This window comes from Salvelinus namaycush, chromosome 1, assembly GCF_016432855.1.
Source record: "Salvelinus namaycush isolate Seneca chromosome 1, SaNama_1.0, whole genome shotgun sequence".
Taxonomy (NCBI): Eukaryota; Metazoa; Chordata; class Actinopteri; order Salmoniformes; family Salmonidae; genus Salvelinus; species Salvelinus namaycush.
In genome coordinates this window covers 82,100,151-82,115,709 of record NC_052307.1, presented here as the reverse complement: position 1 = coordinate 82,115,709, position 15,559 = coordinate 82,100,151, and the positions used below count along the sequence as shown (strand labels likewise).

The 15,559-nt window shown below is 44.1% G+C and overlaps 1 protein-coding gene across 1 annotated transcript; it reads left to right on the top strand.

Annotated features, from left to right (window-relative positions):
• The first annotated feature begins 3,924 nt into the window (after nt 1-3,924).
• Nucleotides 3,925-13,161, top strand: slc1a2a (solute carrier family 1 member 2a). Its single transcript, XM_039005550.1, has 9 exons — nt 3,925-4,057; nt 5,089-5,241; nt 6,946-7,305; nt 7,410-7,536; nt 7,779-8,012; nt 8,717-8,911; nt 10,664-10,798; nt 10,988-11,198; nt 13,069-13,161. Exons 1-9 carry the CDS (start codon nt 3,928-3,930, stop codon nt 13,159-13,161), a joined length of 1,638 nt encoding a protein of 545 aa, XP_038861478.1. The 5' UTR covers nt 3,925-3,927.
• Nucleotides 13,162-15,559: the final 2,398 nt, after the last annotated feature.

Sequence of the window (15,559 nt, the reverse complement as noted above, 5' to 3'; positions counted from 1 at the left end):
GATGTTTTTCAGCGGCAGGGACCGGGAGACTAGTCAGGATCAAGGGGAAAATGAACAGAGAAAAGTACAGAGAGATCCTTGATAAAAACCTGCTCAGGACCTCAGACTGGGGTGAAGGTTCATCTTCCAATAGGACAACGACCCTAAGCACACAGCCAAGACAACCCAGGAGTGGCTTTGGGACAAAATAAATTCTAATAACCTGTTTTTGCTTTGTCATTATGGGGTATTGTGTGTAGATTATTCAATCCATTTTAGAATAAGGATGTAATGTAACAAAATGTGGAAAACGTGAAGGGGTCTGAATACTTTTCCGAATGCACTGGATATGTTTGTGAGTGTCTCACCTCATATTATTGTGTAGCCTAAACTGTTTGGACGCTACAGACAGAAGTTGGCAGATCGGCTGCACCAAACTTCAGACGAGTCCCAAGACACTTGTGAGGGCAGTAGATCAAAACGGAGAACACCACCGTGTGTTTGTGAGTCTCATCAAATAGTAATATTCGTTTTCTATGCCAAACTGTTCGGCCGGTACAGCCAATTTTGTGAGAAGACCGATTTTCAGGATGTCTCATGGTCTGACAAACATTGATCTAGCTCTGTCACCTTTCACCAGGGGTGAGGACATTGGCCTTAGTTTAACAAGGACTGATTCTATATGGAACCCTTTTCATCCTTCTCTAAGAAAGGGTTCTAAAAGGCTTCTTTGTATGGAGAAAATGTTCTACCTGGAATGAGGGTTCTTCTAAACTTCAAGGACAAGCCGAGGAACCCTTTATTGTTCTAGATCTTTTTTTCTAAAAGTGTGAGTTGACAGAGCCCATCTTGTCTGATTCATTACTACTCAAACTTCCCTCTCCTCTTTGTTTACATCTGGGTTGGCTATACAACGCACATGTCTCTTCAATGCAACAGCCAAGTGTTCCTATTCTTCAGCACTTGGCTTGCAGGCTTGCTTTGATTGTTTGAGAATCTCGTGCGTCTTTATCCCGCCTCACATCCGAGGGAAAAGCATTACAGCGCATGCTTTAAGGACGGATTAGACAGGTAGAGAAGGAGAAAGAGGAGGGCACCAAGGATTTCACTCGCTGCTTACAATTAAGCTGAACGTGGAGTCCACAGTCCAGCCTGCAGGTTGGTCACTTCAGGTCTACACACATGCTTGGATGAGTCGACTTCAGTGACTGCGGATACCATTCTTAGTCTTCCATGGGCATTGCTGATTATTCATTGTATTTCGATTGGATGCTGAGAAGGTGCTGCTGGCTTTCTTCTTGAGATCTACTCCTGCATAGCCTCCAGATTTCTACATTCCCTTATTTAAGGGGCAAGGGGGGACCTTCATACGTTTGTGGATCTTCACTGAATCTCCAAGATGGATAGACCGTGAATTTCCTTGACTTTCTTTGACTCTATCCTTGCAGCCCATGGCTGACTGAGTAGTGACTCTTTAGTACGTCACTTTCCATTCCAAATTCCAGACAACAACTACAGGTAAACTAAATGTAAAGGTTTTAATTGAATATGAAAAAGGTTTGAAACATTTTCTTGAAGTGCTCCAGAATGTTTCTCTTCAAACCTTCTACATTCTACTCCTACCCTGCTGTATTTATTTTACTGCTAATAGGCAGTTGCTGTCATGGATTTTTGAAGGCAGGATTGAAAGTTTGCATCTCACAGTATTATGCTACAGTATTGTTGAGTAGAATTTCCTCATCACAGTATTATGCTACAGTATCGTTGTTGTCCCCTGACGCAAAAAGGGAAAATGCTCCGGTGTCTGATCATTCTTAATTTATTGTCATTTGACCTTTGGGAATCAGAGGTCATCCCTTTCTGGTGAGAGAGCTGAGACACTCTCCCCTTTGACCTCATCTGCACCAACCCAGCCAGGTGGCCTTGAGAACCATCCAGCTCAATGAGATGTACCCTATCTAATGAGACACATAATGACATTAGCAAATCGTATGTGCCCTGGATCCTGATTCAAGAGCTTCACAATTGCTACAGTCAGGCTGCAGTTGACTGTAGCGATATATTGTTTAGGCTTTGAATGTAAAAGCTTTTGGTACTGATGCACCATAGAGCAGATAGGCAGTATGGATGACTCTTGGTGAGGGGACCATTTCTTGCCAAAGAGCTATGTGAAGAATTGTGTTTTTTTAAATATGTATTGTGAATCTGTATTTCTGAATCTGTGAATCAAACAGTAATCCCTTGCTCAAGACTGTCTAATCGCAGCTTGGCACACCTTGACAGTTCCTGGGTCACCCCTGAGAGGTTGTGTAACTAAACCACTGGTGTGCAAGACAGGCTAATTTTGTCGGCCTTATCAGGCTTATGTCCGGGCACTGTGTGTGAGACAGCCTCTGATTGATTTGCCAGTCACAACCTATTAACTGCCTCCCCGTCATGTCTTTGTTTCTGTGGATGTAAACATTATGCAACACAAACAGTTACTCCAGTTACAAATTCACTCAATATGGTTTTAGAAACAGGGATTTTCACCAAACCTCAATTTTCCTCTCAATCCGAGAGACATTTTGCCAGTGAGTACAGGGCTGTTCAGGGGGTGCAACATTTTTTGGACAGTGTAACAGTGTAGCAGGGGGACCCAGCAGAAAGCCCCATCTCAGGAAATGGACGGTATTGACAGTGAGTGTTAGTGTAAATATGAAACAATATGGGACACGGTGACAACACACGGATGTTCCAGAATGGCGGGGGGGACAAAGTTACGCAACAGCACACAAGGTTATACACCCCAAGAGATGTGATTTAAATGATGCTGGGAGTAGGGACTGTCGGGGACCTTTAAGTTGAAGAGCTTTTAAGCCAGACCACAACAAAGCCAGGAGACTTGTTGCTGCGGTGACGTGATGAGGCGATTAGGTAGAGAGATGGAGGGAGGAGTGTGAGGAGTGTGAGATGGGGGCATGACCTGAAAGTGAAGACTTCCATCTCAGAGGAATAAGATTACGAAGAAGCTCCATTCACTGGAAAATCACTGCATCCTCAGACTGGCCCAGATCAGAGGGCAGAGATAACAGAGGTTAAGTTTAAGTCAGTTGCTGTCGACAGACACTGGACACACACACATAGTGTACTAACACACAAGTCATGGTGGGCTCCCGAGTGGCGCAACGGTCTAAGGCACTGCATCTCAGTGCAAGTCCCTGGTTCGAATCCAGGCTGCATCATATCCGGCCGTGATAGGGAGTCCCATAGGGCGGCGCCCAATTGGCCCTGCATCGTCCAAGTTTGGCTGGGGTAGGCCGTCATTGTAAATAAGAATTTATTCTTAACTGACTTGCCTAGTTAAGTAAAAATGTTAAATAAATAACTGGTGTGCTTTGAAACCAAGATATCAGGTAGCAAGTCCCAAGGTACACTCTTAGAAAAGAAGGTGTCTCACCTTGAATTGTCCCAATAGGTGAACCCTCTAAAAATAACTATTTGTTTCAAGTGGAACCCTTTCACTAATACGAGGGGCTACGTCAGTACTATTCAAAGTCGGGGAAATGGGGAATTGCACTGGGGTCACCCTCCCAAAATAATACAACAAATAAGAGTACAGATAATTGTTTTTGACAATATACAAATGTTTTGGAAAAATATAATTAGAATGATTTACATACTCACATCTCCCATGTCTCTCTCTCTACCCACTCGTTCAGTCTCCTCTCCCTCATACATCTTTGTGATAGTATGAATACATTATCATTCTGTTTGCCATCAGTTCCCGAGCCATTATTACAAATGGACAAGAAGCCACATCAAACCCTTATGGTGTGCTGCATCAGTGACCTTTTCACTGGAGCAAATATGGTCATACCTGTCGACACAGCTAGGCATTATGGGTCAAGGAGGAGTAAATTAATAAACCTCCTCTCTATCTCTCTCTCTCTCTCTAGTGCCAACACAATGCAGAGGCAAGTGGAGGTCAGAATGCATGAAAGCCATTTGGAGCCCATCGTGGAGCCTCCTCAGCCTATGTGTTGGGGAATATGCAGCAAAATCATGAATAACTTGGTCCTTTTCCTCACCATCCTTGGTAAGTTAGTCTGTCCTATAGATGTGTCTGGTTGTTACTGTCTTGGTAAGTTAGCCTGTCGTATAGATGTGTCTGGTTGTTACTGTCTTGGTAAGTTAGCCTGTCGTATAGATGTGTCTGGTCGTTACTGTCTTGGTAAGTTAGTCTGTCCTATAGATGTGTCTGGTTGTTACTGTCTTGGTAAGTTAACCTGTTGTTTAGATGTTACTGTCTTGGTAAGTTAACCTGTTGTTTAGATGTTACTGTCTTGGTAAGTTAGCCTGTCATATAGATGTTACTGTCTTGTTAAGTTAGCCTGTCGTATAGATGTTACTGTCTTGTTAAGTTAGCCTGTCGTATAGATGTTACTGTCTTGGTAAGTTAGCCTGTCATTTAGATGTGTCGTTGTTACTGTCTTGGTAAGTTAGCCTGTTGTTTAGATGTTACTGTCTTGGTAAGTTAGCCTGTCATATAGATGTTACTGTCTTGGTAAGTTAGCCTGTCGTATAGATGTTACTGTCTTGGTAAGTTAGCCTGTTGTTTAGATAATTTCAGTCAGTAGTTTTGAAACTAATGCTAATGAGCCAAAATGGGTTCCTGAAAATTGTGCGCAATTGTGTACTACGTCATCTATTTTGTATGTTAAGTTACAAAAAGCACGTTTTATTTGTATTTTCGTTTTTTGCAACTCATATTTTATGTAAACAAATTCAAATTTGTACAATATGTTACAAATTAGTAAATTCTTAAGATCCCAGATTGCATCTTTAACAATGAAAAGTGTGGGGTTTGATATAATTTAGTTTTTATATAATTGAGTTTTTCTGCACTTAGTCACCTCCCATCCCTCACAGTGCATAAGGTTGCCTAAAAGGTGTGGGTGAAAGTGTAGCGAGAGCTGAGGTAGAGCTTGTTGTGTTCAGGGTATAAACACTAGGTGATGTGTATGAATACAAACAGCCCGGTGAGTGTAAACGGTGGGTCTAAATAATGCAACAGGAAACCAATGAGGTCCAGTTGATATGACTGTGGGTTCTCTCTCTGTGTTCTAGGTGTGATCACTGGCTCTGTTTCTGGAATACTACTGCGTCCCATGTCGCCGCTCCCCCCTGATGTGGTCATGATCATCTCGTTCCCAGGAGACATCCTGATGAGGATGCTGAAGATGCTCATCCTGCCCCTGATAATCTCCAGTCTCATCACAGGTGGGAGACCAGAACACTGCCATTATATGTGTTTATTATGGATCCCCATTAGTTCCTGCCAAGGCAGCAGCTACTCTTCCTGGGGTTTATTATGGATCCCCATTAGTTCCTGCCAAGGCAGCAGCTACTCTTCCTGGGGTTTATTATGGATCCCCATTAGTTCTTGCCAAGGCAGCAGCTACTCTTCCTGGGGTTTATTATAGATCCCCATTGGTTCCTGCCAAGGCAGCAGCTACTCTTCCTGGGGTTTATTATAGATCCCCATTAGTTCCTGCCAAGGCAGCAGCTACTCTTCCTGGGGTTTATTATGGATCCCCATTAGTTCCTGCCAAGGCAGCAGCTACTCTTCCTGGGGTTTATTATGGATCCCCATTAGTTCCTGCCAAGGCAGCAGCTACTCTTCCTGGGGTTTATTATAGATCCCCCATTAGTTCCTGCCAAGGCAGCAGCTACTCTTCCTGGGGTTTATTATGGATCCCCATTAGTTCCTGCCAAGGCAGCAGCTACTCTTCCTGGGGTTTATTATGGATCCCCATTAGTTCCTGCCAAGGCAGCAGCTACTCTTCCTGGGGTTTATTATAGATCACCATTAGTTCCTGTCAAGGCAGCAGCTACTCTTCCTGGTGTTTATTATGGATCCCCATTAGTTCCTGCCAAGGCAGCAGCTACTCTTCCTGGTGTTTCTTATGGATCCCCATTAGTTCCTGCCAAGGCAGCAGGTACTCTTCCTGGTGTTTATTATGGATCCCCATTAGTTCCTGCCAAGGCAGCAGCTACTCTTCCTGGGGTTTATTATGGATCCCCATTAGTTCCTGCCAAGGCAGCAGCTACTCTTCCTGGTGTTTATTATGGATCCCCATTAGTTCCTGCCAAGGCAGCAGCTACTCTTCCTGGTGTATATTATGGATCCCCATTAGTTCCTGCCAAGGCAGCAGCTACTCTTCTGGTGTTTATTATGGATCCCCATTAGTTCCTGCCAAGGCAGCAGCTACTCTTCCTGGTGTTTCTTATGGATCCCCATTAGTTCCTGCCAAGGCAGCAGCTACTCTTCTGGTGTTTATTATGGATCCCCATTAGTTCCTGCCAAGGCAGCAGCTACTCTTCCTGGTGTTTCTTATGGATCCCCATTAGTTCCTGCCAAGGCAGCAGCTACTCTTCTGGTGTTTCTTATGGATCCCCATTGGTTCCTGCCAAGGCAGCAGGTACTCTTCCTGGTGTCCAAACACATTAAGGCACTTACATCACACATAAAACTAAAGAGAAAACAGTACATCATATAACAGTTTTACACCACTACATATCTACAATACAAAATGTATAATATCACCATACAACAATATTACAATGTACTACAGTATACGTGTGTGTAGAGTGCGTTTGCTAGCGTGTGTCTGTACTAGCACTAGAGGCATTGTACGTTAGAGTGTTATTATAGCTTTTATCCACAGGTGGTTGGTGGCACCTTAATTGGGGAGGACACGCTCGTGGTAATGACTGGAGCGGAATCAGTGGATTGATATCAAATACATCAAACACCTGTTTGATGCCATTCCATTTCCTCTGTTCCATGACATTATTATGAGCTGTCCTCCCCTCAGCAGCCGCCACTGCATTTATCACTAGAGTATCTGGAAGTTATATCTTCTGTAGTTTACGTAACCGGTTGTTGAACTGCGGGCCTCTCTCACCTCTCTCCCACTCCAGGACTGGCAGGGTTGGATGCCAAGTCCAGTGGCCGCCTGGGCACCCGAGCCATGGTGTACTACATGTCCACCACAGTCATCGCTGCCGCTCTGGGTGTCATTCTGGTGCTGCTCATCCACCCAGGTAACCCCAAGCTGAAGTCCAACCTCGGGCCTGGCAAGAAGAACGACAACGTCTCCAGTCTGGACGCCTTCTTCGATCTAATTCGAAACCTTTTCCCAGAAAACCTGGTTCAGGCCTGCTTCCAGCAGATCCAGACAGTCACCACAAAAGTCCCCGTACCCACCAACAGGACCAGGGGACCACCACAGTTTACCATCAAAAGGGGTCTTCAGTACAAGAGTGGGATGAATGTGCTAGGTTGGTAGACTTACCAGAAAACATGCTCAACTCTTAACTGGAATGATTGTCTTAGCAGTCCAAATCATTGATTTGACACTTTTTGCCTCCTTTTGAAACTGTAGGTTTGATCGGTTTCTTTGTGGCTTTCGGGATAATCATGGGGAAGATGGGAGACAAGGCCAAGCTCATGCTGGAGTTTTTTAACGTTCTCAACGAGATCGTCATGAGGATTGTTGGCATGATTATGTGGTAAGTCTCATCCTCTCTAGAGTTATATACCTCTACCCCCCCCCCCCCCCCCCCCCCTAAAATAACAGGCATTCTAGGAAGTCCACTCTAGTCACTGTGGCCAAAGGAGAAAAGTGTTATTTATTACAGGAAATTAGCCCCCAATGTACATGTTTTCCCCAATATTCCCAATTAGATACTACTATTGACCTTTCATTAGTGTTACCAAACTGCAAAACTAATCTCACCAAGGTCTCTCCCAGGTATTCCCCTTTCGGTATCGCCTGTCTCATCTGTGGGAAGATCATCTCAATCGATGATCTGGAAATGGTTGCCAGGCAACTGGGAATGTACATGGTGACCGTGATCGTGGGCCTTGTCATCCACGGTGCCATATTTCTACCGCTAATATATTTAGTCATCGTGAAGAAAAACCCCTATGTCTTCTTCATGGGAATCTTCCAGGCCTGGGTCACCGCTATTGGGACAGCATCTAGGTACAAGACCCAAACCTATTCTCTAACCTATTCGCTTCTTCTCTGTCACACTCCCTTTTCCCTCTGTCATACTTATTATTGCCTTTCCCGGAACCCATTCTAGAAGCCATTCTAGAAGCCATTCTAGAACCCATTCTAGAAGCCATTCTAGAAGCCATTCTAGAAGCCATTCTGCTTGTTTACGATAAGACAGACAAAACAAGATGCCTTGACCTTGCTTGTTTTGTCTCCAATCTACAGATAAACTAAAAACAAGAGTCATGTTATTCGTACAGCGCAAAGTTGCTTTCAAAGATTAAAAACCTTGGCTTAGTTTAGGATAAATAGTTCATTTATATTAAGGACTCTGCATTACCCAACCTATTTGATAGATTGTATGACAGAGTAGGCTTTGAGCCACAGCCGAAGCTCACACTGAGATGATAACAGCAACAGAGATGTGGTTCGTGCCCTAGAGGGGTGTCCACATTTCACGGTCGTCTGATACCTTCATGCATGACACCAGCTTTGTAGAGCTTAGCTACCACAATGTATTTAGACTCTTGTCGACTAATCTTACTGCTTAAAGTAAGACCCTTTAAAAGTCACCCTTTGAGAGAACATAATGCTCAATGCATAATATAGATATTATGTAAATTCAGTGTTTAATACAATTCCAAGTCTTGTGATATGTATTAAGTACAAGTTCTGTACCCGTCTCTCAGCGCTGGTACCCTGCCAGTCACATTCCGCTGTCTGGAGGAGAACTTGGGCATCGATAAGCGAGTGACGCGATTCGTGCTCCCCGTGGGCGCCACTATCAACATGGACGGCACTGCGCTTTACGAGGCTGTGGCAGCCATCTTCATCGCCCAGATGAACAACATCGACCTCGACTACGGCCAGATCGTCACTGTCAGGTAGGACACTTCTAATCCTACATGACTAGGGCCCTGCGTTTTGGACTATCATGTCACATGACCTAGGATTTCATTTTTATTATAAGCCTTTTCCAGACATTAGATTTACAACAAAAATAAAAGCAATTATCTGAGCATGGTGCTGGAGCATGGTGCTGGAGGATTATGCTGGAGGACAGTGCTGGAGGACGGTGCTGGAGGACAGTGCTGGAGGACGGTGCTGGAGGACAGTGCTGGAGGACGGTGCTGGAGGACAGTGCTGGAGGACGGTGCTGGAGGACAGTGCTGGAGGACGGTGCTGGAGGACAGTGCTGGAGGACGGTGCTGGAGGACAGTGCTGGAGGACAGTGCTGGAGGACGGTGCTGGAGGACAGTGCTGGAGGACGGTGCTGGAGGACAGTGCTGGAGGACAGTGCTGGAGGACGGTGCTGGAGGACAGTGCTGGAGGACGGTGCTGGAGGACAGTGCTGGAGGACAGTGCTGGCCCATCTGACATAATAAGAAAGGGACCGTTTGTTGAAAACCCTTTAAATAAAGGTTAAAATTCAGGTCATGTGACATGATTGTTCAAAACAAGGTGCCCTATACATGACGTATTGACCTGACAAAAAACATTTATTCATGTACCTACAATATAAGGTTGAAATTAATGTATGTGTAATTGACTAATATCTCTCATCCTGACTGTAGCCTGACAGCTACCTTGCCCAGTGTGTTATTTATTTAAATTTTACCCCCTTTTTCTCCCCAATTTCATGGTATCCAATTGTTAGTAATTACTATCTTGTCTCATCGCTACAACTCCCGTACGGGCTCGGGAGAGACGAAGGTCGAAAGCCATGCGTCCTCCGAAACACAACCCAACCAAGCCGCACTGCTTCTTAACACAGCGCGCCTCCAACCCGGAAGCCAGCCGCACCAATGTGTCGGAGGAAACACCGTGCACCTGGCTCCCTTGGTTAGCCGCACTGCGCCCGGCCCACCACAGGAGTCGCTGGTGCGCGATGAGACAAGGATATCCATACCGGCCAAACCCTCCCTAACCCGGACGACGCTAGGCCAATTGTGCATCGCCCCACGGACCTCCTGGTCACGGCCGGCTGCGACAGAGCCTGGGCGCGAACCCAGAGTCTCTGGGTTGGCCAGTGTGTAATTGACTGAGATCTCTCATCCTGACTGTAGCCTGACAGCTACTTTGGCCAGTGTGTAATTGACTGAGATCTCTCATCCTGACTGTAGCCTGACAGCTACCTTGGCCAGTGTGTAATTGACTAATATCTCCCATCCTGACTGTAGCCTGACAGCTACTTTGGCCAGTGTGTAATTGACTAAGATCTCTCATCCTGACTGTAGCCTGACAGCTACTTTGGCCAGTGTGTAATTGACTGAGATCTCTCATCCTGACTGTAGCCTGACAGTTACCTTGCCCAGTGTGTAATTGACTAATATCTCTCATCCTGACTGTAGCCTGACAGCTACTTTGGCCAGTGTGTAATTGACTGAGATCTCTCATCCTGACTGTAGCCTGACAGCTACTTTGGCCAGTGTGTAATTGACTGAGATCTCTCATCCTGACTGTAGCCTGACAGCTACCTTGGCCAGTGTGTAATTGACTGAGATCTCTCATCCTGACTGTAGCCTGACAGCTACCTTGGCCAGTGTGTAATTGACTGAGATCTCTCATCCTGACTGTAGCCTGACAGCTACTTTGGCCAGTGTGTAATTGACTGAGATCTCTCATCCTGACTGTAGCCTGACAGCTACCTTGGCCAGTGTGGGAGCGGCCAGTATCCCCAGTGCTGGATTGGTGACCATGCTACTGATCCTAACAGCCGTTGGGTTACCCACCCAAGACATCAGTCTGTTGGTGGCTGTTGACTGGCTGCTGTGAGTACTCAATCTTGTACTTGTACCTGCATTCACAAGTACAGAGAATGTTTCCACACACACACAATATCTTCTTGTTACCTCAGGATAAAACTCTGGTCTTCCTCAAAATATTGTCCTCAGCTTTGTTCCCCTGAGAGATGACCTTCTGCACTTGTCTGTCTCTGTGTCTGCCTCCCCACCCTACAGGGATCGGTTCCGAACCTCCGTCAACGTGGTTGGGGACTCCTACGGGGCGGGTATCGTTTACCACCTATCCAAAGATGAGCTCGACGCGTTTGACGCCGCGCAAAAAGTTGATGAATTTGAGTTGACAAAATCCCAATCCTTCTTCGAGAACAACACCAACCAGTGTGTTTACGCTGCAGCCCACAGCACAGTCATGATAGATGATTGCAAGGTACATTTCATCTTTAAGGATATAGAGACGTGCATGTAGACTTCCCCCGTAATTGCTGCTTCTTCTTCTCTTGTCATTTGGAATGTCGACATACATTGATGTCACCTTATACAGTTATTTTGGAGAAAACAATATTACAAGGTGGAGAAACTAAATAAATATGTTCTTATATTTATTTACTCACTCACTAATTATATGGAAAGCAGTTTTTGTGATACCTGTGTACTTTTGATCGACAGTTTACTATCATTCTGATGTTATGTTTTTTCTTTTGAAAACATTTTTCCGCACTTTACTTTTCTTCCTATGTCTTGTATTAATCTGTGACATGAGTGGGATTCTTTTTCTTAATTGGACATGTATTTGTGGCAGCCCTGCTTACATGATTCGATTCAGTTTTAGGGCACATTTTTAAATCCACATTGTATGGCTAGTGGTACACATGAAGACTGCTATTTCATCATGTTTATCCAAACAGTGGCAGACATATTATGGACCTGTCAAAAATCCTTCTTTCTACTGTAGCTAGCTATTTTTTAGACCAGAAACTCAATGAAAAGTCCATGCTCTTATTTTCAGAGCATTTTACTGATCCAGTTTTCATGGGTCATTGTTCTATTGCTTTGCTTGCATGGGACAATTACTAATCCCTGTTTTATACTGTTATTTAGTTGTTTTCTTACAATCGATTTATTCAACATTATTGTACCGGTAATTCTGTTGGGCAGAGAATCCATAAAATACATGGCCAAGATAGAAAACAAACTGACTCATCAACGTTTTACATTCTCCTGTCAGTGAGAAAACACATTTCAATCCATCTTCTGTATCTACTGTCGCTTCAGTATTCAGAGAGGATTCAATCTATCTTCTGTATCTGCTGTCGCTTCGGTATTCAGAGAGGATTCAATCTATCTTCTGTATCTGCTGTCGCTTCAGTATTCAGAGAGGATTCAATCTATCTTCTGTATCTGCTGTCGCTTCGGTATTCAGAGAGGATTCAATCTATCTTCTGTATCTGCTGTCGCTTCAGTACTCAGAGAGGATTCAATCTATCTTCTGTATCTGCTGTTGCTTCGGTATTCAGAGAGGATTCAATCTATCTTCTGTATCTGCTGTCGCTTCAGTATTCAGAGAGGATTGAATCTATCTTCTGTATCTGCTGTCGCTTCAGTACTCAGAGAGGATTCAATCTATCTTCTGCATCTGCTGTCGCTTCGGTATTCAGAGAGGATTCAATCTATCTTCTGTATCTGCTGTCGCTTCGGTATTCAGAGAGGATTCAATCTATCTTCTGTATCTGCCGTCGCTTCAGTATTCAGAGAGGATTCAATCTATCTTCTGTATCTGCTGTCGCTTCAGTATTCAGAGAGGATTCAATCTATCTTCTGTATCTGCTGTCGCTTCAGTATTCAGAGAGGATTCAATCCATCTTCTGTATCTACTGTCGCTTCAGTATTCAGAGAGGATTCAATCTATCTTCTGTATCTGCCGTCGCTTCGGTATTCAGAGAGGATTCAATCTATCTTCTGTATCTGCTGTCGCTTCAGTATTCAGAGAGGATTCAATCTATCTTCTGTATCTGCTGTCGCTTCAGTATTCAGAGAGGATTCAATCTATCTTCTGTATCTGCTGTCGCTTCAGTACTCAGAGAATATTCTTTCTTTTCTTTTCTTTCTATTGGGACCAAATTTGCGGGAATCCCAGTAAATTCAACCAATTCAACCAAAATTCAACCGACCAACCAAATTCAACCAAAAGGATGGCCTGCAAGTATTACCCCCTTGGTTTCTCTGCTCAAACCCTTTGACAGCTTCAATATGACTGTGCCTTGGTCTTACAGTTAGATGTCCCTGGTAATTGCTTGCAGGTATCCATGGGCAATGGAAACGGCCACCCCAACGGCCACCCCAACACTGCCGATTTCTCTCTTGTTGAGGAGGAACCATGGAAACGAGAGTAAAGCAGCACCCTGCTCCGACCTCATCCTGACTTCCACAAGCTTCCCTTCCCGACCAAAATAAAGAACGTAACCACACTTAGCCCTGTAATCACAAGCTTTGGTGCATCAGTCTTACTTCCTGTGGTCTGACTATGGTCAGTTCATTGACTATGGGATGAAGCTCCCCTCCCACAAAGACAACGTAGGTACCCATCCACTTGTACCTATCTTAAACAATTAGATTAGGACTTCCAAATGACATTGCTTAAGCTGTGCTGGTGATTTTTAAGGCATTGTTTAGTATAATGGACCCATTCAGGTGGTTGTATTCTGAACCTTACTCAACACTGCATGTTCTGTGATATACGTAATGCAGCACTTTTGTTGCTGCACAACCTTTTGGGGGAAAAGCAATCCTTCTGTCTGTTTTATGTATAAAAAATGTAGGGGTTTTGTTAGCGCCAGAGGCAGTTCAGAGAATGTGTGCTTATGGGATGTGGCCTTGCCAGTTGTATACAAGGACCAGTTGAGGAGTGTTATGATGAGAAGCCCCACCTTGGAGAACCCTCCTGTCAGTCATTACTATTCCTATTCCTGACCCTGCACAACCTTATAACAATGTTCCAGAAACACTTGATGTTCCAGGGATTGCTAGATATTCAGTGGTGGTCGATTCACTTTTCTTTGGTTTCCAGAGTGGCTTTGACGCTTTCTAAAACCTGCTGCCTTCTAATAAAATAACTTAAAGAGCCTTGGTAATGCACATTTTCTTAAAAATATAAAAATGGCAAAAACGCCAAGGCAAACACTGAACTATCTCAACAAGCCCTTGACTTTACTACTGCCTCTTGTTGCAGTCAACCAATAGCAGCAAATATGTTCTGAAATCATTAACGTAACAACATCCCGCAGCAAAGGGAAGCAGAATGTTGACCATGTGACTCCCCCTAGTGACAGAATAAAAACAAGTGTTGGGTGTGTTGAAGGAGCTACAACACCTTTGACTTAGAGGATTAAACTCTGGCATCGGCACACATGATCAGCCTCTAAGCACTGGAGCTTACCTCTGGACTTAACATCACTAAATGCCTCCAAATGCGGCTGCTACGTATTTATAGACAGCCAACGACGCAAGGTGCATATGGACAGCATTAACAAGACATGTGCAGAGGCAGGAAGAGGATTTAATGTGTTCCCTCCCCTGGCTGTAAGAGGACAAACACACCAACAATCAATATATTCTATATGTTTTTGTGTGTCTGTATATAACGTATACGTGCATTCGAGTGTGTGTGAATGTGTGTGTCAAAGAAAGAGTGAGAAAGAGAAAGAGAGAACAAAAGACAGAGTAAGAGATGGTAGAGAGAGAGTAAGAGATGGTAGAGAGAGAGAGTAAGAGATGGTAGAGAGAGTAAGAGATGGTAGAGAGATGGTAGAGGGAATATAGTCTTGTAAGCCGGTCGGCTCTGAAAGTCAGTGCTTTGTGTGTTTGTATTTCTATGCTAAACGACAACCTTGCCTTGTCAACCGCAATCTACTCAATCTACTCAGTCAGTCAGCGTGATGATTACGACAATGTTAATTACAGTCAAATAATCCATATCAACAGAAAATTTGCCCTTCAATTTGGATTTGAGAAGTCCAGCTCCATCTCCAGCATGCTAATTTGTGACTCTGAAAAAAAGGAAGGCCGGTCCTACCTTTATAAAGTTCTGTTTCAGACACTTCTTCTAATGTATGTCGTATCAACATGCTAAATACAAAGACCGCAAAGGTAGCTTGCAATTACACAGCACTGCACTGCACTGTACAAACCTCTGTACCTGGACCAGTAAGGTTATATAACAACAAGACCATGACCTTGCAGTGGATGCTGGGTAGGATCTCAATAGGGAAGTGATCTTTACAGCAGTACTGGGTCTCAGAAACACTCTAGACGGAACCTGTTGAAGAGCAGGGTTATCTTACATCTCCATGTTCAAAGTGCCTCCTTGCACTTTGTCAATATAACATATACTAGATCCAGGTAGATATTTAGGTGAAACGTTTTGTAGTGAATCCTAAACAAATGTTCTGCTCAGGGTTTCTATAACGATAGGAAAACCATATGCAAATGTAGAGCTACGTTGTTTGTCCTTTTACTTTGGGTCGTAGTCTACTAGTCTCACAGATATATTACCTTTCTAATATACACATGTAGTTGTTTGGTGTTGTTCGGGGAGACAGATGTGAATACTCTTAATGCGTACACAGAAGGATCCAGACAATGGGCCTGGAAAGAGAGACAAAAATAAGAGAAAGAATGCTGTATTTTTCACCAATATGGACTGGCTGGAGTTATTTTATTGTTTGTTTTACAGTATCCGTTGTTACTTTTGTTATTAGGTTGACAAGATAAGAGGGAAAAGTCCAATTAAAG

Coding starts and splice junctions, on each gene's coding strand:
- slc1a2a (XM_039005550.1), top strand. CDS start 3,928: ATGCAGAGGCAAGTGGAGGTCAGAATGCATGAAAGCCATTTGGAGCCC. Junction 7,537..7,778: donor ATTGTTGGCATGATTATGTG/GTAAGTCTCATC, acceptor GGTCTCTCCCAG/GTATTCCCCTTTCGGTATCG. Junction 8,912..10,663: donor GGCCAGATCGTCACTGTCAG/GTAGGACACTTC, acceptor TCCTGACTGTAG/CCTGACAGCTACCTTGGCCA.